General features: G+C 39.6%; 1 protein-coding gene and 1 long non-coding RNA gene across 6 annotated transcripts in view; one reads left to right on the top strand and one right to left on the bottom strand.

Moving 5' to 3' along the window:
• Positions 1-950: 950 nt before the first annotated feature.
• LOC105262912 (uncharacterized) lies at positions 951-18503 on the bottom strand. Its single transcript, XR_891867.1, has 7 exons — positions 17750-18503; positions 9468-9950; positions 8874-9236; positions 8649-8812; positions 3136-3395; positions 1887-1997; positions 951-1326 (listed from the first exon to the last, which is right to left on the bottom strand). It is a non-coding gene; the product is annotated as an uncharacterized lncRNA (long non-coding RNA).
• Positions 10901-21172, top strand: part of LOC105262914 (forkhead box P) — a 138872-nt gene continuing 128600 nt past the window's right edge. For all 5 annotated transcript variants that reach the window (XM_011298797.1, XM_011298796.1, XM_011298795.1 and 2 more), the window contains exon 1: positions 10901-11077. In XM_011298797.1, coding sequence (XP_011297099.1) covers positions 11048-11077 — 30 coding nt within the window. In that variant the 5' untranslated portion in view covers positions 10901-11047. The remainder of the gene's footprint in view (positions 11078-21172) is intronic.

Here is a 21172-nt window from a genome sequence, read left to right as displayed (position 1 = left end):
TTGGGCTCCTCACATTGCAGGAATTGGAAAATATCTTCCAGCCAAATGAAGCTAGTTTATCATTAAAATAAATTGAAAAATCGTTATTAAATTCTATAGAAAAGTTATTGATTGTGCTATATTGACATTTTAAGATTTGAGGAAATTCATTTTGAATCTACATTTTAGCTGTCGACTAATCCTAAAAAGATATATCTATAAAAAGAAGAAAGGAAATCGATCTCGAAATATCTCGAATGACCGTATGGGTAGTAAGGTGAACCGTAAGATCAAGCCGACCCGCTACCACAATGTCGTGGCTAAATTTCAAATATTTCGAATAAAGACGTGTGCGGAGCATTCGCAGATGATTTCGTCTCTTAAAGAATAGAACATTCTCCGAATATTCAATAACACGATAGTATAATGTAGTCACATGCAAATCCAGTAGTTTATTCGATCGTTAAAAAACTCCCGAAAGTTTCTACACCCCCACATTTACCACATATTTGGCAATATTTCCCCGATTTTAATGCCATCCAATCGTGTATCCTGGCTCCGGGCAAAACCGCATAAAACAATTTATGGGTAAAGTGAGCATTAAAACTGATACCATTCCCAAAACTACTGTTTTAACGCTCGCAAATTTGCGGGAAAAACATATCCAAATACTTTATGACAAGTGTAAATTCGTTCGATGAGGTGGAAACTAAGAAGATGAAAAGACGGTGAAAAAAAAAATTGAGAGATTCCGAGATTGTAGAGAAATTGAGCTTTCGCCCAGGTTGATGTGTCTGGAGGATGAATGCTTCCCTCGCTCATGCGAGTCATGATGCTCCTCCAAGAAAAAAAAAAATAAAGAGAAAAAAAAAACCGCGGGGATGGTAATCCTGCAATTTGTATTTATTTCCCTCTCAACAGTTTTTTTTTCCACCCCTCGTTGTAACGATGAAAAATTCCTTGTCCTCGTGAAGGTGTGGAAAAATTTCCAGCCAAATTCTCAATCCTCCCCCCCTTCAATTTTTTCGAGCTTACCATACACGATGAATTTGATAAACTGCGTTGAATCATCATTTCTGAATATTTTCTCTCACCTACAGGCGCGTTTTATTTTTCAATTATCAAGGAGCTTTCAATTTTCACGTTAATTATGCGAATCGCTGGGTCCACTCAAGTGCGATCCCTCGATGCCCATGGAAGCAGGCTTTACGCTTTTTACGAGAGCAATTAATAACTCGGAAAGGGCCTTCGCTGATAGCATAGCGTTAGCCATCTTATTACATGGCCGCTTGTCTCATTAATTTATCGCAATTTTTCCACTGCTCCAACAGTTTCATCCACAGATACCTGGAAAATTAATACACCGTGTGACTTTATTTATTTATGTATCTTATCCAATACGTCAACTTCGTAAACTCTTGAAAACAAAATCTCGAGAATTCATTTCCGTCTTAATTTCAGTTTCCAAATAACTCAACGTTGTTAAAATATTAAATAATAATATAAAAATATAAAAACATAGTTATGTTGATTTTGTGGATTTGAATTGCTGACTTTTTGAGTTGAACAGACGTGTAACCAAATATTTATGGCTGACCCGACACGTTTGAGGAGTGTGAACTCTTTTATAGCAGACTTGTCAAAATGAAAAAAGCACTCTGATCTCGGGTGGTTATTGCAACGATTAAAAAGTCAATTATACCGCAGTATCATCAGTACAAGACTTTTCAAATCTATATTTTAATTCCGAAATTGACATTCCCAATGGGTAACAAACCATCTATTTCTAACATAATTATGGAATCACTAAGACGAATCCCAGAATGAACAAAACCACTTTCACGGTACAGTACACCAATCAGATCAATATCCACTGCTATATAAAGATATATCCGTTGATTCCTCACCTCAGTATTTTACAATTGTCTCGTATCATTGGTGGATATATTCAATAAAATCGTAAATTCTTTGGAAAGACAGCGCGGATGCTCCTCCAGGCGGGAGTTTAATTCATGTCCCTGAAATGTTGAACGTTTCCTTCAGTTTTATCGAGACTCTTGGGAAATTGTTGGCTATGTTTCGGGGATAAGCAATGGTGCGATGGCATTTTTGGAGAGAGAAATTGGTATAGCTGTTCGTAGATTTGGATGAGTCCGAACGAAGAAAGGGTGTGTCGGACGGTCGTGTCCTGTCATGTCCGATAACGATATACCTTGGGTTTCTCTAGCTATGGTGTACTCTTGGTTATACCCCTTAGAATTTCCTCCGGGCTCCTCACTAATTGCATAATAGAATGCCCGCATGTTGGGAGGTGGGGCAGAGTATATAGAATCTACTCGAAATCAAGTCCTCCGAAATTGTTCTAACCAGCGGGATTTCAGTTTAAGGAGATGGTCACCGCTTCACAAACGTGTCATGCACTTTTCAATAATTCACTTTCATCTTTCACTCGAGTGAAATTTTAAACTATAATTATTATCCCATTATCCGATCTTTTCCGCTATTTTCCAATTAAAATATAGAATTAAAATGGCAGAAGAATAAGGTGACCCTTCAATTCAATTATATTATGATTAATTTTCAACGCTAAAGCGCTGATTCCCACGTCGGCGAGCTGGTTAGAATTAATTATTGAATTTTTCATTAATTCGTTAATTTTTAAATATGAAATACAAATATTAGGGTAATTCTCAAATAACATCGAAATTAACTTGATATCTCGAAACCGCTGAGCATGTCAGGTGACTGCGGAGAATTCTAAAACATCAGGTTGACGATTTACGTCATTAATTTTAAGACACTTCAGGTGAGGTTGAGGCATGGGTGAGGGTAAATCGATTCAATGAAAATAGGTAATCTGGTTGGTAATGTGGAACTGTCAGAGCGTGAATTGTCCTCGTGATCCAGTGTCTGTTTATGGCGAGGATTAACGTCAGATGGCACGTATGACAATCCATAATGGATTGGGCATTGCATCTGTCACATTAGAATCGACAGTGCATGAATATCTACACTTATTAAGAAATACCATCGATGGAAATTCATCTGACATTACAATGAAGTAAATGGGAGAAATAATTTCTATTACGAGAAAATTTGGAATCTCATCACCTCTGCCCAAAGCACTAAATTTGTTCAATCCAAAAAAAGAATTACCCGTCTGTTTTGATTCCTCCCTGAGTGATCATCGGCATTATTCAAATCTTGAGAAATGATAGATTCTGGTGGATAACTCTTCGGTTAGAAATTCTGGTGGGTTATAGGGGCAGCTTTTGTACAACCCCTCCACTGTATATCCCACTCTGTCTACCCTCTGATCAAATCAGATCTGCCGTCACATGTGCGGGCTAATTCTAACGAGACCCACGTTCTCGTTATCCACACTCGCGTTTCACTGTTGAGATTTCCTCAGTTCCCTGGTAAAACAACAAATGAGAGATGATTGAATTAACGATTGACTATCAGTCATTGAAGCCCATCTTTGCCCATTGAAGAGGCACCTAGGAATGCCAGTTGACCCAGTAGTGAGGATCACTATGAATACACCTCGATCACCCCTTCAATCTCGTCTTACATTAATTTAATAGAAGATTTAATAGAAGGGACGCGTGCTGCCCTAAACGCAAGACCCTCGTTCTCTGAGATACGAGACCAAACTACCCAAAGGGGTTATGGTTATCAAACGTCTTAGCCCCTCGATATTACCCTCTCGAGCAAACATTATATCGATGTTCATTGAATCTCGATTAATTTATCATCGGGTAATATCTATAAATACCATTCCCAGAAATTGGTTATCCACGAGAAATCAATTTTCCGAGTATCTTCATAACCTGAAATTAATGTTTCCATCTCTAATTCAATCACAACAACTACTGACAGCATTTTTATCTCAAACCATCCCCTTACACCCACCCACCAGCGCGATATTCCGAATTTATTGTCCCCCCCTTTATTCTATAACCTACGTGTCCAGTATCAAAGTGTATCTTTCACATTTGAGTTTCCAAAAAGAGAGTATGACTGTAGTTTAGTACATATCCGGTGAAATGGGTGAGCTAGCCAGCGGCTCCCTAAAAGAAACATAAATAAGACAAATAGGGGTGAGTTGGATCGACAATAGAAAAATATCGAATGTACCGAATGTGCCATAAATTCAGGGGTGACTTGTGATTTCTTTTTTGGCCACTCTCTGTCTCTTTTTCCCTCTACCCTATTCTTTTTTTGCAAAAAAATGAGAGTGAAGTGAGAGAGAGAGAAATAATGTCCACTGTCAGTATAAGTTGTGGGATCTTTTTATGTTCCAACGCGCTCCCTTTTCTAACTCCTATACCATTATCCGTACTCTGCAATGTATTATCTTCGGCCAATATCAGTGAACGCATTTTCCAACCGATGGCTTTATATACAACCCTCTCCTTTCCACTACCTCACAATCGCCTCCTTTATATACGATTGACGGGGATTTTCACGTCGACGTTACCCAAGTGCTAGGTCGTTGGAAAATATCGACGACAAGGATTTTGGGTAGTCCGATGGTGGTAAGGGGGTGAAAGGGGTGAAAGGGGTGAGAGGAGCGAGAGGGAGAAATAGGGAATGGCAAAATAGTGAAAGGGTTTTAAAGGGAAGTTAAGACGCTAGAGAATTCCCAGGTTTACGTTTACAGCCTTAACTACAAATTCGACAGAGTTACTAAGGTATACGAGGGTTTGAGGAGGGGGTGGGATTGTGTGTCTCACAAGGGTGGTTAGGTGCGTGCCCAAGCCAATCCCCTTCATATGGCCCTCTTCTTCCAGTTGTTAAGAAGTCCCCCTGGGCTAATTTTCCTCTGCGCTCTCTCGCAAGATCGTTTCACCTTATACAGACAAAATCTCCCCCCCCCCCCTGATTTCGAAGATTCTCCCGGCGCTTTTAACCCTTAAACTATTCTACTCTACCTTTGTACTGGCTTGTTCTATGCATTGCAAGATTTTATTGGCTCATTCCGGGTGGCACGGGCTAATGACTCTGATGAATACGTCGTTGGGGAATTTTTGTGCTTCAGGCATTCGCGTGAATTATAGATTTTCATTAATCTCTGTATTTATTTATTCTGTTTACAGAAAATTATTACTCCTCCGAGCGTCTTCATTTCAGTTAGAATATCAAACATTAACATTCAATTTGTAACAAATGTAGAATATAAAGTGTGTTTATTTTATTTTATTTTCGTTGTAATGAAATTGCACTCTTTGTATTGAATCTCACAGAACTGTAAGTACTAGGGTACAATTGGAATGTCTCGTACCACTTGTCCCGGTGCTCTTACATCCTTAGCTAAACGTAACAGTTTGAATCTAGAAGATATTGCTAGCAGTGGTGCGCCTCTGCTAATGACCCGACGCCTTCGCTCTGAACACCAGCAATTGCTTAAATATAGATTAAATACGGGAGTACACGCTATGAGGAGGGGCCCCTCACTTGAAAATCCGAGTGAGAATAGTATGTGTACAGGATGCGGGAGGGAAGGGAAAATTTGGGATGATAGCGAGTTGTGGAGAATGGAGACAACCCAACACCCTCCATCCACCCACTATATACATGGCAAACGAGAAACCCCATAAATCGCACGATAATTCGCGCTCTGCGCGAGACACACCGGTTGTTCGAATAATTATCCCTTGTGATTGTATTCCTTGCGGGAAAATAAAACCACTCAAACTTTTCGTCTTTCGACTTAAACGGTTTAGTGCTGCCTAGCTTTATCTCGGAATGACTTATTCAGCCGTTTTAGCAAATTGTGAAAATCATGACAAGATTTTCTGCGCATCGAGACCCAAAGGAAACGATTGATTAATTATGAACGCCAATAATATAATATTTGGTATATGAAAATGATTGAATTCCAATGAAATTGATAGCATAAAAATGGAATGGATAAATTGTTATTTAATTTCTTCGGTCATATGTATTTGTTGTGTGATATAATTGTTAGCTGTGAGTGTTATCAATTGTTTGGTGTTTTAATAAAATAAATTATGCTCGAGGGAATGACACCGCGGATTTAACGCGGATGAGTGAGGGATCCGGAGATGAGGGAAGGGTGAAGATCGCTATCGTGGACGTAAAGAGAGAGAAAATTTTAATAAATTCCCGTGGTTGGCGAAGCAAGCGGGTTAAATAAGTTAGGCACAAGCCGAAAGTCGACAGTGGCGCCAAGGGAGATCGTGAGAAATATTAAACAGTCTTGTTTTCCCGTAAATCAGTTAGGGGTGTACCTCGAGGGGTATTTTTCGTCTCTTCGAGTGGGATGCTTTGTGACGGTTACATTATCTTTAATTACTTGAGCCCCACCCTGTCTCGACCATCTTATTTATTCTTTAGACATTCGAGAGGGGAACAAGCAAAATATCGTACTTGATTTTTGATAAATTTGAAATAATATGCGTTTTTTGTGAGCGCGCGTTTGCAAATTTATCTTTCGTTTCACCCACTCCGCTCTAAGATGTAAACAATTCATTGGTTCGTCCCGCGAGCTATTGAATTCCCCGGCGGGAAAAATAAAAAATTAAATTCTCATCACAATGTGTGGGAAAGTCACTTTTTAGGCAGGCGAAGGGAAGCGGAGGAAAAATATATTTCGCAACTCGTGCAGAAAGTTGTTTTTGGCATGTGGGATTATACCACTCGCCTTTGGTGCGTGCTGTAAACCTCCCGCCGGTCAAAAATCACTTTTCCGCACTTGTTACGAAATATCATATTCTCTCGTATTCGAATTTCTTATAAAAAAATTATGTTTACGGTCGCAGCGAGCGACTATATTTGAAAAATTTTACTAAAATTGAGCATTCAATTCAGTGAATTAATTTTTTTACAAATACTACAGAAATTCCGTACATAAATTTCTCACGTATTTCGACACTTCGAGTCACAGATTTATTTCCATGGGGAAAACATAGCTCGGCTCTATCCGTACGTGCCCCTAATTGACATAAAAATAGCTCAACCATCTTTTCGGCGGAGATCCCCGAGCGAGAATTTCCTTCAGTGCCATTTCATTCACAACTGGCATAAACATAGCTACAACATTTGATATCGTATTTTAGGACTCATTTACAATTGATGCATACCTAAGTCACATTTAAGCGTCTGACTAATGTCTTCGTACTTGCCACCGGTATTTACGGTGAGACTTAGCACCCCTCAGTAGGGGACCAACCCCCCAACACCTCGCACCCCGTAAATTCCTGTTCGATCCCCAGCTGTAGTGACTCGATATCGAAAACTACAACGACGACAATCAATCTCTTTTAACGGCTTCGTCACCGTTTCGTTGGCGAGGGATTAGACGACTTGAGGATAAGTCTGAGGGAGAGGGATTTGCTCCCTCTCATACCCCCCCTCTTTCATTCGAAAGCCCGCGAGAAGAAAACCGCGACTCGTTAATTTGTCATTCCCCAGCTCTTCCCCAAGCTTCTTTCTTCCTGTCTATCGACCTCGAAGACGCCTCGGGGCTCCTGTTTTACCGACCGTGGATTTTTCCCTAATTTTTTATTCCTCAACCCCCTCACTCACTCACCCCCATCGCTCAACCCCTCCCACCACCCCCTTGGTCTTTCATCCACCATTCTACCATTTTTTTTTCACATATATTTTTTTAATTCCCATGCAGTCCTTCATTGTCTGAATATTTTCATGTAATTGGAGATAAAAATATTTTCAATGCATTGGTAATTCCATTCCCATACTTTCAACATCTGTATTTTAACCCCCACCCATCCTTTTCATTTACATCACTGGAGTCTGGGAAAGGAGTTGAGTGACGCGCGTTGTTGAGGGGATTCCAGAGAAAAAAAATATATAAAAGTGATAAATAAAAAGGTTGGGTTTAAAATGTCAGGGGTTTTTGTTGGCTTTTTATTTGGGAAAATGCGTGTAATGATGAGTGGAAGAATTTGCTACAGAGGTATGGAGGGGCAAATCAAAAAAAAAATTGATAGTCGGAGAAATACAGTTTTTACAGGATGTTGAAAAGTAATAATTTCCATTTCCAGTGGAAAATGGAAATGGATTTCAACTTTCAAGGGGTTCGCATGTACACTCACTGCGTTTGGAACTTCTACTATGGACTGGAGACTATGGGGATTATGTAGCTTTGCAAGGATATCAATTATAACCAGAAACAGTTATTCCCTTGCATCGGGACGAGCGAGACGATGAGATACTGTGGAGATCCCTTTCGCCCAATCCCTTTTCTCTAGACCTTGGCTTTCTAATCCTTTGTAAATTATATCATTTTCACTGTTTGTTTACGCAACTCTCGTCCCATTTGCGGCCAGCTTTGGGAGCTTGCTGGGCTTTTTGGAGAGAGTAAATCAAAGGTTTTGGGGGGATTTTTTAAATCGGAGATCAAGTGTTTGTTCAGTGCCCGGTATAATGGTGGAAAATTAAGCATCAGAAAACGCGGAATCGCGATTATCATTTTTATTTATTGATAACTAAGAAGATATCAAGGCCTTAATGACGCTTATAACTATGTCAAATAAGGATTTCAAAGTCTCGGGAAATTTTTTTTTTCTTTTTTGTCCGCATCGCTCAAATTTGTCAGACGTTCGCCGGAAGTTTGAGGAGGCAAATCGGTATATTAAAAAAATTCCCAGGGAAAATAGTTCTATTGTTATGATACTCACGACAGCCTCTTAAGTTAACACCCTCACCTCACCGGGTTTATACACCGAGAAAGGGGCAGTTCCTATTATGCAAATGGATGAAGTGAAACTGCCCGAGATCGTTCAGAGATGACCCTCCTCAAGGGTGCAGTTACCCCTCAGGGCTATTTCTGTACACTGTCTACCTACAAATGAGTTGCCATTTCAATAAAAATTCGTGTAAAACATACGATACCTCACCCATACCTCAGACCCATCACTTCATTTGCAAATCCATGATAATTCCTTCCGAATGATCAGAGCTCGAATGGACCAATGGAGATGGCGTCTGCGAGCGGTCAATTCAGTGTTAGAATTCGGGAGGAAATCGTTCCAGGGAATTGTGTTTATATCGATGGATAGGGGGATGAGAGGAGGAGGGGGTCTAGGTGGATTGATATATGTTTACTTTTGGTGTTGGGCAAGTAGCGCCCAACGTGCATGGTACCCTCTGATAGCAAACAACAGGGTATCGATCAGTATGACTCTGGTAAACAACTATTGTGGAGTAGTATGGAGACTCAATGACCTTCCATCCTCTTTGTTCCTCGATGCTACCAATTCCCTGGCCTATCCAAGTTAATGAGAAAAGGTATCAAGACAGTAAATTAATTATATGGAAAATTGTGAGTAACTGATTATCTCACGTTGCTCTTCTTTTATTGGTTGGATTTTTTTCTTACTTTCCTCAATTAAATAATTTCCTGTTGATTTTTTTAGTGATATCTGGGAGTGACAAGTGTCTGTGATGGGGATTTTAATTTAGGGAATGAGTCAAGTAAATGAAAATAGTCGAGTGACCTCAATAAACATTCTGGAAGTTTTCCTCGATAATCAATGGAGACTGAGACAGTGGTGTATTGAGGGAGAGAAAGTGTTGATGTATCAATCGGTTCAACTTGCTCGTGAGGTTGATGGTTTGGCTCTGGTATCTGACCTGTAGTATATTCAGAGTCATCATACGTCCACCCTGTTATCGATGTAACTCCATCCTCCTCGGCAGTGTTACACTTTGGCAGGCTAGTTTGGCATTGTTCCTCGCCCACCTCCGGCAAACTCACAACAAACAAACAGATACTGCAATTGTTTGGTAACTGGGCTTTCACTGCGTTGAGTTTTGACATTAACGAGTTTGAATCTTCCACTCAGTTTTGTTTCTCAACGTGTCGCATACCGCACATCGTTGCCATCGCGTTGAGCCATTTATATTCGTTGGGTGTACCAATGCAGTGTCGGGATTTATCAACAAACATCGTGATGGTATTTGAAGTGTGCATTCTCAACCTGGAATTGTAAATAAAGTAAATTGCATGCTCAATGGCTGGGGTTGAATAAAAATTTATTATATCTTTGATGCAATTTTAATGTAGTAACTCAAATTCAAATTTAAGGTGTCATTAAAAATAAAAATGAAAATCATGAAGACGAGAATTTTTAATTTACTTGAATTTCAAATTTAATATTAACACTTTCGTTTTATGAAAATTAAAAAATGAATGCCATTATGCAAATCGACGGCATAAAGACATAATATTGCAGTAATCAATCTGCTTGAACTAATTACCCCGCCCACCCATTGAAAACCCAAAATGAATCTATTTTGACGAAAAATCCAGAGCAATTGAATCCGCAAAGACGTAGCATTAAAATTCCGTGATTGTCGTGGGATAGGGGGATTAAAAATGAGGAACAGTGAATAGAGTTGAAGGAGAGGGCCGGGGCCGATGGTGTGGCAAAGTGTCAAAGTGCGCCGACTCAGTAGCCGCGTGGCCGCGCCAGCCGAAGGCCGAAGGTTTACGCGGCTCAACAATTCTAGCCGCTGCAGAGTCGCGACGGCAGCCACCGGCGCGCCACCCATACGCACCCGGCCACACACTATTCCCACCCCTTCAATTAAATCCGTAAACAACAACAACAAACAAGCCCCCACAACACCACCAGAACAACAAGGAATAATAACCGCCAGTCATAGTTGAAGCGAAATTGTGGCTCGTTCGTTAAATCAAACTACTCACCCGAACATAACAAAATTGAGAGAAGAAATTAATTGTTGGTGACGTCATCGATAACAACCCCCGTAAACACGTGGCCCGGCGCACGCGGCCGTCCTTATCCAGTGGGTGGGTGGGTTGGCGGGGGGAGGTGGTGGTGTCAGGGGGGAAGGGGAACTCAAGGGTCAAGGGAGAAGGGAGGGGAGGGATCGGAGACGTAAGATATCGAGGGAGAGACTGAGAGAGAGACTTTGAAAATTTTCCTGATTGATGATTGAGTTGAATCAGTAATTATTCGAGTTTTTAGTTGAATTTTTTTTTTTTTTTTTCATAAAATTTGGAAGTACGGGTGAACGAGCAACACTTCCCGAGGATTCCAGGAGCCGTAGCATGCTGGAGCCACGCTGGAGACCCGTCCAGGTACAGCAATGTTGAACGTACCAAAATGCATCATCATCCCCAAGCAAATGCACAATTTATTAATGCACCAACACTAGTTCAGTTACATTGGAGTAATTTTTATTGGTTGCTTTATTTTTTCCTTTTTTTTTCCATGGTCTTAGTTGTGGTTTTTCTGTTTGTTTGATTGAGTCTCTCTCTTGGTCTCTTCAACCCCCTTGTTTATTATCTCTCATGCATCTTGATGTAATCGCATCTGATTTCAACTGCATCTCGCGTTTATAAATGCGACCTTCACTTCCCCTTATGCCCCTTCCCATTATTCACCAGTATTTTGCTTCGTTGTGTTAATCGTTTTCACTTGATTCTATTAATTATGGATTAGTTGCAAATTCCATTTACATTTATTGACGATTCAATGTCGTTCTCATTGGAATATTCATAGGCAACAATTAATTAGATTATTTGCTTTTAATTAAGAATGAATTTCGAATGGAATTGCATTAACATAAATTATATTTAATGAATATTAATATTATATTACATTTAATGAATTATATTTAATGTTGGTTACAATATTTTTTTCAAGTGATGAATGTCATGGGCGAATTCTACATTCGCCATTTAACAATACTATTTTTCAGATTATTGCATGGTAATCCAATTCACTTAATATCACTACATATTCGCATAATTACACGGTATGCTGTTGTTTTATATTAAAATTCGTTCCGCTGTGATATTTCTATCGTGAGGAATTTCTGCGATCGATTAAATTCGCACAGTGTTTTCATTTCAATAGAAAAGGCTCTAGAGGGGGATTGGTAGGGGAGTGGGGACGAAGAGAGGGGGTGATGGAGGGGATCTTTAGGGTAAAAGACACGATTCTAACGATATTTGTGGAAGTGACGTTTTAACGATCACATATATCCGGGTTCAATGAATAGTGGACGAACACGCTTGTCCGAATTAATTTTATTATTTATTTGCTAGGCAGGGAAAAGATGTCTTGGCACACCTGATGAATTGATATTGTGGCGATTATTGATGTTTCGTGAAGGTTTAAATTATTCGTGAAACGTTTATTAGTAGATTAATCGATAAAATGCAATTTCCATTTTCGAATGTTTCTCCACTCTTCATCTTGTGTCGTAATGCAATAGACGTTTGACTTTTTAGTTTACATTTTCAAAAATTACGATTTTTCACAACAGCCTGGACAATACTTTTCCGTAGTATTTTTTAAGAGATCACATCCAGAATGTAAATAAATAAATGAAAATCATGGTCCTACTAATATTTTCGATAAGCAAAAATTTTCTTCATCGGACCCAGAAATCTCGACCATTTTCTCTCGATCTCAAAAATTCCAATATAGCACGGATAAAAAATCTTAGACTTTCAATTTCGAACCACCGCCATAATTTTTTTCATCACCAATACAGAATAACACTTCTCCGAAGATATGGTTACCTGGCAGCAGGAGTGCACATAAAGTGCATATTTTTTTTTCCATAAGATTTGCCCTTTTTCCCTTGAGTGCACGGTCGACGAGGCACTCTAGCAAGGCAGTGAAGGGGTAAAGGGTGACAAGGGGTGGGTAAAAAGGGGTTTACAGGGTCCAGGGAGAGGGAGTTGTTCTGAGAATACGGTGAGGATCCCAGGAGGGTTAGATGCAGGAGAGTAGGTGGAACGGTCCAGAGACGGAGGCGGTCCTAGTCTGCTTGGTGGGCGTTAAAGAAGTGGCTGAGGAAGGGGTCAGAGGGGGGTGGGATGATAAAGAGGGGGAAGGTAACCTCAGCCACCCTCAGCTCTTGATCTCCCTCCCCCATTTTTTTCCCCCCTGTACTCAATTCCGCGAGTTTTGCAATGCTCTTTGGTACCCCTGGCAAGGGCTGCCGGTGATCGGGACTTTCCACTGCGGATGAATTCTCATGAATTTCCCAGTGGAAATGAAGAGAATGAAGATAATGAAGAGATCAGCCCCAAATCAGAATAATAAATAATTAACCACTTCCATAGTTGTTTATTTATTCACTTATTATTGATGGAAGTGCTCCGTGTTGAAATCCCGGTCGAGTAGAGTTACTGATATCCAACCCAAAATTCCTCTCATCATTGTTATAAATATATGAATCGGGTTGAGGCGATATTGAATGATTTTCGGGGGAAAAAAATGGTTTTATTGATAGATTTTTTGGGGGTTCGTGGATGTTTTGAGTTTGCAATGGGGAAAAAGGATGGAAGCTCGCGCTGGGGCATCTTCTCGTCTCCTCCGACGCATCTCCTTGCGGAAAACGCGCAAGCAGGGGTAGAGGATTCCGCGATTGCTCTTGCCCGGATGGCTTGTACACCGAAATGCTGGTGCGCCGCCGTTGCATCCCTCTCGGCCACTTCCGGACCACAGAGGCTCCACCCACTTTTATATTAATCACGTCTTGGCAACGTTTCCTCACTCCCTCCTCACCTCTAAAAACGTATACTCAAATGCGGCCCTCTTTGCGTTACTCTCCCCCAACACCCCTCTCCTCCCCCGCCACCCCGGGTGCACGTCTTTGAAAATGCCCAACCCCACTTCTCCTCCGGGTACGATGCACTCCATCTTCTTTTGCCGTTGAACGATTTCCTACGTCGCACCATGCCCGGGAGAGGACCACACCTCTGTACGCCTTTGGCTTATTCACGTACCTCCATACAAACGCAAACGACAAATCTCATGTCTTTCTCACTGGCTTATTTTTTACCTCATTTTTTTTGTTTTTTTTTTTGTTGAAAAATTGGAAAATTGTAGGCCGAATAGTTAATTCATTCGAATTAATTAATTTATTAGTTCAAACATAATGACATTGTTTAATAGCGAATTTGGATTGAGATAGACTGAATGAATTTCCAGTGAGATCCAAAAATAATTTCTTCTAAACAATAATTTTGTCTGATCGATATTGTTATTTAATGAAAATATCCAAAAATCGGTGATTGTTCTTCGTTATCGTCTTTTCAGTCTCCAAATATTCGGGATTATTTATCGCAAAGTCGATCGGTTATAAAAAAAAGTGTCTGCCCTATCCCACCTGTTTCTACTGAATCCGTAACGCGGCAATTTAGTAAAATGAAAAGTCGGTTGATAGGGAAGTACCAGTGCAAACATAAAAAAATGATTCATCCCTGACATGCATAAATGACATGTACACATTGATTGAGTGGAGAAGGCTGGGGGAAAGAGGGGAGAAACTAGAATTAGGTGAGGTGCATTTCAACATCAGTGATTCGAGGGTGATGCATCAGTGTTGGATGGTTTGTATGGATTTGTCAATAGAAACAGGAGGGCATATCGAGGCAATCGGTGGGAACTACGGCAAGTATAATACCCGCGAGTATACATAATGGCAATGTTACACATTGAATGAGAGAGATAGGCTGTAGGTTGGGGTATGGGATTTTACCGTTTGTACGAGAGAGTTAAATGACAGACTAGAGTTGACTTGTTACGTTGTCGAATGCCGCTTGAATTCGATGATTTGCCGATCTATGAATCCATGTAGAATACATTATTTCGTCTCTCTCTCTTGTGGATAACTATCGTTACATTCGAACGGGTACAACATTTGACCGATGAACCGAGTACCACTGAGTACTCTGAGTACTCTGTGTGGCCCTTTCCCTTCCCTTCTCGCTTCGTTTACCATCGACGCCGACGCGACGCATTAAATTATAATCGTGATTACATAAACGCCACGACGCCCAACTCGTACCACTAAAACCACCCTCTGGCCCATCCCCTTCTATCAACCTTCCTTCACTTTCCAATGTCGAATACTGCATTAATCATTGATTGTGTACACACCGAGGGAAAAATTACCGATCTACATAGCTGGACATTTTTCGACATTTTTCGATATTTTTCGATATTTTTCATGGAATTTTTGAGAATAATGCAGAGAAAATATGCGATAGGTTGGACAGAAGAATTCAAAGTTTCAAGAATAATCTTTAGACAGAAATTGTGGACAAATAAGTACTTAGATTTTTTTTTAACAGCATTGGTAACTTCTCAGTATTATGGATTCAACTCATATGGACTTTTAATTAACGTGTAACCATTTGGAAACAAGTGCCAGATTGTCAAAGTCAGTGTATGATTTACATGAGTTTTTAAAAATAACATTCCAATCTTTTCCAAGTATTTTTATTTCGCTAGACTGGCGTTGACACGACTTCAATCAACGTAACGACACAAATTTCCATGACATAATCCTGGAAATAACGGTCTGACATTTTGCGAAGTAATATTAAATTTCGCAATAGTTTATTCAAACCTCTTGTATTTAATATTCAATTTTGAAAAGAGGGATAATTTATTTTGAGTAACTTTCAATCTGCATTTCACCAATAAATAATTTACTCATTGAACGACCCCCTTTATTTATCACTCTTAAATAAAAAAAGTACCAAAAAATAGAACCTATTCGATAAATCATAAAATTTCTCCAACGCAAGAGTAAAAATTCCATAAGAAATAACAGGGCGAACAGAACGAGAAGCCTATCGCGTAATTTTCCGTATCTCCATGTAAAAATGACGAGAAACTCGCGTAAATTTAATTTCACCCCAGAATTAAAGAACTCTCACGTAATTAATCGCAATTTTTTCCCCCGCGAAAGCGCGTAGCGTAGCGTGATAAAAATATTAAAAAAAAAAAAAAACGCCAACTATCGCCTGAATTCAGTGCCGCCGAAATATCGACCGACGAGATATAGAGATTGAAATATGTGTGAGGTTCAAGGTCGATTACTAATTCCCATCGGACAGAAATCCTTCCAGCTGACGACCCGCCTGTCCCCGATATTTTTCCATATTTTGGTGCTGCCCACGCAATTCCCTGTCTGCATCAAAACCCCACCCCACCTAAGCCCTCCATATCCCCCGATTAATCTTCCAAACAAAATGCAATTTTCCACTGACAAACGCGCAAAACAATGACTCGTAAACCATAATTAACCGATTATTGCTGATATCGGTCGAGGTCTGATAAGAGAGCGCGCGAGTCGCCAAATGAGACAAAAATATCATGAATAAATAATTAACCGATTATCATTCTCTTTAACACTGGAGATTGAATTTGGAATGTCTCGCTATCGTCAATCACCAGGTGAACGTACCGATGAAAAAGCCAATGATCGCTTGTTTGCGGCGCATTCACGATTTTGTAATTATAAAACCTCAAGACCTCTGTGGGGGTGGGGGCGAGATGTCGAGCCTAATGTACACAGAATAATGCACGGAAAAATAAAAAAAAAAAAGGTTGAGATCACGCAAGGAGAGCCACGACTCCGTGCTTGGTGGCCGTCAGGGAACTCTTATCAGTTTGTCGACACCGTTTCGCTTTGCCATAACGACAATCGACTGCTGTTGAATAAACTTCTGTGTGTCTTTCTCTCGGTGTCAATCTTCATTTTGCCATTGAATTCCTCGCAATACTCCACTACACATCTGGTATTTCGCGAGTGCGAGGTTGATTAATTGATTATTAGAGACTCAGCGAGATCGATCGGCTCGCGAGTTGAGCTCGAAATGATAATTTATAAAAAAATATTTTAGAATATCTCGATGTTGATAAATAGTCGTTTGGGGAGTTGTGGGTCTGGTTTATGGGACGGGTAATAGTCATTGCAGACTGCTATTAAAGGACTTCCGCCATCGCGCGTCGTCGATGGCTCAAGAATCGAAAGATTTCTCGTTTTACGGTTTGCACTGATAGTGAGTGATTCAGAGATGTGTTTCTTCATTGGTTGGCGTGAAGGCGGTATAAAAATTCCTGATTTATGATTCAGGGGGTGTCGATGTCTGATTAATAAGGTAATAAAGAGGGAACGTGCGATATTTATCGTTGATATTATGATTTTGGCATTTACAATCGGAATTTTGATAATTACTTGATCGTCAGGAATTTATTTTCATGGATTAATACATGAATCATAAAATCGACGTTCGGCAAACTGATATAATCACAATTTAAATGACAAGAACAAATACGCCATTTTGGTGGAATGCATTTTTTTGGTTTTCCGAAAAAAAAGAGTCATTATGAATTTGTTGACGTGACAGAATTTTTGATTTGGTATCAGATTGAAATTTTGCCATAATTATTTATAATTATTTTTCAATTGAAAATGAAGAAAATATAAACGTTGATACCTTGATTCAACGCTTTCTTATCATGCCCCATTTTTGTTTACACATTGATGTTGTACGGTGATAAGCTATTGTCGTCTCGTTATTTACACACCTCTCACCCTACATGATACATCAAATCATTAATTCCAGATAATAACGAATTCTTCACAATAACTAAAACCTTTAATTTGAGGAGCTAATTAACCAAATCAGTCAATAACGTTGTAAAAACTTTGATGGAACATCAATGATTGCGAAACGCAAGAATTAGAGAAATTGCAGAATTTTCCAGGATATTACAATTGTCAAAACCACACGTTGTATATTATTCATTGTCTTTAAACAATTACGAAGAGAGAGAACAAATAACGAAAAATTGATAAGCACTTATCTCTCCATTGAATTCCATGATCAGTGATAAAAAATGGCGATTTCAGCCAGTTCCTCCAAAACCATGAGTCTCTCTCACCTATTATTCCTGATTAATTGAATTTAATTCAGAAAAAACTCTGGACTTACCTCGGGAGAAATCATAGAGAAGAGATGAGCTGCTCTAGAAACCCAAAGAGTTCCCTCGATCATTCATTTGCCCGATGACATAACTCTCCGTACAATTTGCGAAACAGATTTACGCGTGGGTTAGAATCGCGGGCATTTATGATAATGATGTGTAGCACAAGTGCGGTTTGTTGAATTCCTCCTTCACCTCGGCAATCACCACGTAAACCCGTACATAAAGTGTAACACGAGCCCCTCTCTTTCTCTATCACGGTCTACCCACACATCGAGATCAATTGTGATGAAGTGTGTTGCATCATGTTGTCATCTCTCTCTGTCATGGCATTGCGGAAGGGTACATTGAATGCAGGCGGTATAATAACACCGATGTTGGTACATACGATGACTGTCGGTTGACGACACAGTCAACTGTATCGTTATACCCTGGGTTAGTGAATCTACTTAACGCTGTCCCTGATGATGCACAATGTGTAGTTGTGCATGATGCCGTGGTGCAAACTAACCTAGTGGGATATAGGGCCACCGGGATAATCACCAAAGACGATTGGTCGCTTCCTGCTTGATGCACGTGAACGAGCTCCACTAGGATAGATGCATTACTGACACTGGAGTGCATCCTCACCAGGCATTTCCACGCTGTTTTCAAAATATTTGCCATTTTTCGGGCTGAATTCACATCGGAGTTGCGTCCCAGAAAATCCAATCTGTTGCTCATCCCGAGTTTTCGTGTTATCATTGCATGCGTTGATATGAAACTTAATAGAAAAATCTCGTGTCAGTTCAATGCCAATCAATACTCCAGAAGTTCACACCAGCTTTTCGAAAGAATATTTTTTTTTATATTAAAAAAAAAGCATTTTCTTCAAAGCGCAATCAAGATTGTGCTTCGATATTCGTTGGGAAAAATCGTAACGACTAAATTGTTACGAGAAAGATTCGTAATAAATGTTTGCGTAAAAATGTTATTAAATAATTTCTTAAATTCTTGCAGAATTGTTGTATGGAATGAAAAATGATAAATTTGATTCCACTTGAAACAATTCGTCTCCTGAAAATGTGCGGCTCAGAAAAGATTGGAATTCTCGGCGAGTTTATGAGCGATCATTTCCACTATTTATCACATTTGACACAATAATAAACCGCGGGCGGTAACGCGGGCCATTTTGCAATATCACGCCATCTATTTTGTAATAGAAACAACGGAAGAGCCCAATTCCACGAGTAGCTGCAGTGGTCCGGACTGCAAGTCGCACTCATCGCCATTAGACTAACATACACTTGGCTAGGTATTTCATGTCTGTGCAAGTTTTCATAGACAAATGTGTGTCTATGAATCCTCGCCGGTTTATATTACTCGACTATGAGCAAAATCCACAGTAGTGCGACTTGCCCCCGAGGTTTGCCTACATACCTAATTATAACGAGTGGACAACTCGATGCGATAAGCGATTTACATACGAAACGACCCGATGGATTTACCGCTTGTGCGGCTTCGAGATTTAAATGGCCGACTCGCTACCAATCTACTTCCCTTCTTCACATACATCTTATTTTATTTATCATTCGAAAATTCGAAATAACCCAAATAAAATTAATCTCTCAGTACAAAATCTTTGTACGTCGACGCCAGATGTTTTTCGTTATAAATGGATTAACATAAAAAATCCATGAATTACATAATTTTATAGTTATAAATTACGTGAAACTTCCGGGAATTCTGTGATTTCAATTTATCACGAATTATTAGAATTACAAATCAAATGAATTTTCGTTGAATCAAGAGAAATATACCTGATTGATAAGTTATCGCCTGTCCATCGAGGAAACTTTATCATTAGGTCAAATTGAAGGAGATATCTTGAGAATTATGGAATTCTTTTAATCCAAGAATTTTGGGGGGAATGACCAGTTGAGATTGCAGTTGGATGTACTAGTCTCATTCCCGTTGATAAATCCACAGCGGCGTGAGTCTGAATGTCCCATTGATGAGAGAAAGAGACAGTTGTTGAGGAAAAAATACCATGAGGAAACAGAGCCAAGTGGCTTGAGCCCTCTGGCTAGCTCCAACGCAGACATTTAAGTATTAATAGTTATGAATCTAGAATAGAATTTAAATACTCGTGATACAAATTCAACGCGGAAAATAGTGGGGGGCTGAGGGAGGGCTTCAAAATAAATCCTCTATTTTTTTAAGGGGGTGAAGTGAAGTGAACTATTGTTATAACTTGCTAGTTGTCACGGGTTTTGCGAATGTATGACATATTTTGTTGAATTGCCCACCCCTAGGCGAAATTTTTCAAATAATTCGTACAGCCTCTCAGTTCCGAAATTTTTCAAAATTTTGCCGCCTCCCGCCTCCCAAGCCAAATTTTTTCAATAACTTGTGACCTTCCTTGGTTTTCACAATAATTTCCAAAGTTTTGCGATTTTTTTATTTTCGACGTTTTTAATTTTTCAACATTTTTTTTTTACTACGACGTCGTAGTGGCCGGTCGGTTTCGTCTTACGGTCATTCGAGATATTTGGAGATCGATCTCCCTTTTATATGACGATTTTTTTACTTTTTTTCATTGCGATATTTTGTAATATAAAATTCCATACTTCTGATCACCATTGAATGAGTGAAAAAACTGTTTGACAGTGAAATAATTCTGTTGAATGACTCTCACTCCTGAATTTAGTGGACCAAAAGGTCATTCAGCGAGTCACGGGGTCAACATACCAGTACCTAATTTTAGTCTGCTTAGAATTTAGTCGACGCAACAGAGCAACGGATAATTCAATGTGTCCCCGGGGGTAAAGAGGGAGATGCGGTACTGATGTACGATAATGGTGAAAAACGAATAAAAGATTAAAAAAAAATGCGTAAATTGAAAACACGATGGAACAATACATTTCAGAGTCACCCTCATCAGTCGCATCGAACACTCACCGCGTGTTCTGATTTCCCTTTGAAATCAATCGATGCGCGACAACATAATTTTATCGTCAACCCCATTCCCTTTGACACAGAGAGTAAAAATCCCGAGTCGTCACAAACCCGCAGAAACAGTAATAATTCCACGATTCATTCCACTATTTTTCTTTAACCACTTTTTTTTTATTTCACGACACCTGAACCGTGAAGTGATCAAGTGGTGGATGAAAATATAATGCAGAGTGTATATTCGGCATCGATCGCAATTATTTTCTCTCTCGAGTGTCACAGGATACTTGTACTACAATAGTAAAAGAATCGAATGTCTAACATTAGTAGACCGGAATGAAATTGCGACGAGATGTAAATTGCAACACTTTTTTTCACATCAGCATGAAAATAAAAATACAATTTCAATTAAAAAGACGAGAGTGTCCCCTCGACATTTGCGTCATCAAACATTTAAAACAATTATCTAATCTTTTATGGATTTATTTTATTTATGC

The sequence above is a fragment of the Fopius arisanus genome, unplaced genomic scaffold (assembly GCF_000806365.1).
Source record: "Fopius arisanus strain USDA-PBARC FA_bdor unplaced genomic scaffold, ASM80636v1 scaffold00011, whole genome shotgun sequence".
Taxonomy (NCBI): Eukaryota; Metazoa; Arthropoda; class Insecta; order Hymenoptera; family Braconidae; genus Fopius; species Fopius arisanus.
Note: the sequence above shows the minus strand (reverse complement) of the source record. Positions and strands in the feature narration are given on the sequence as shown.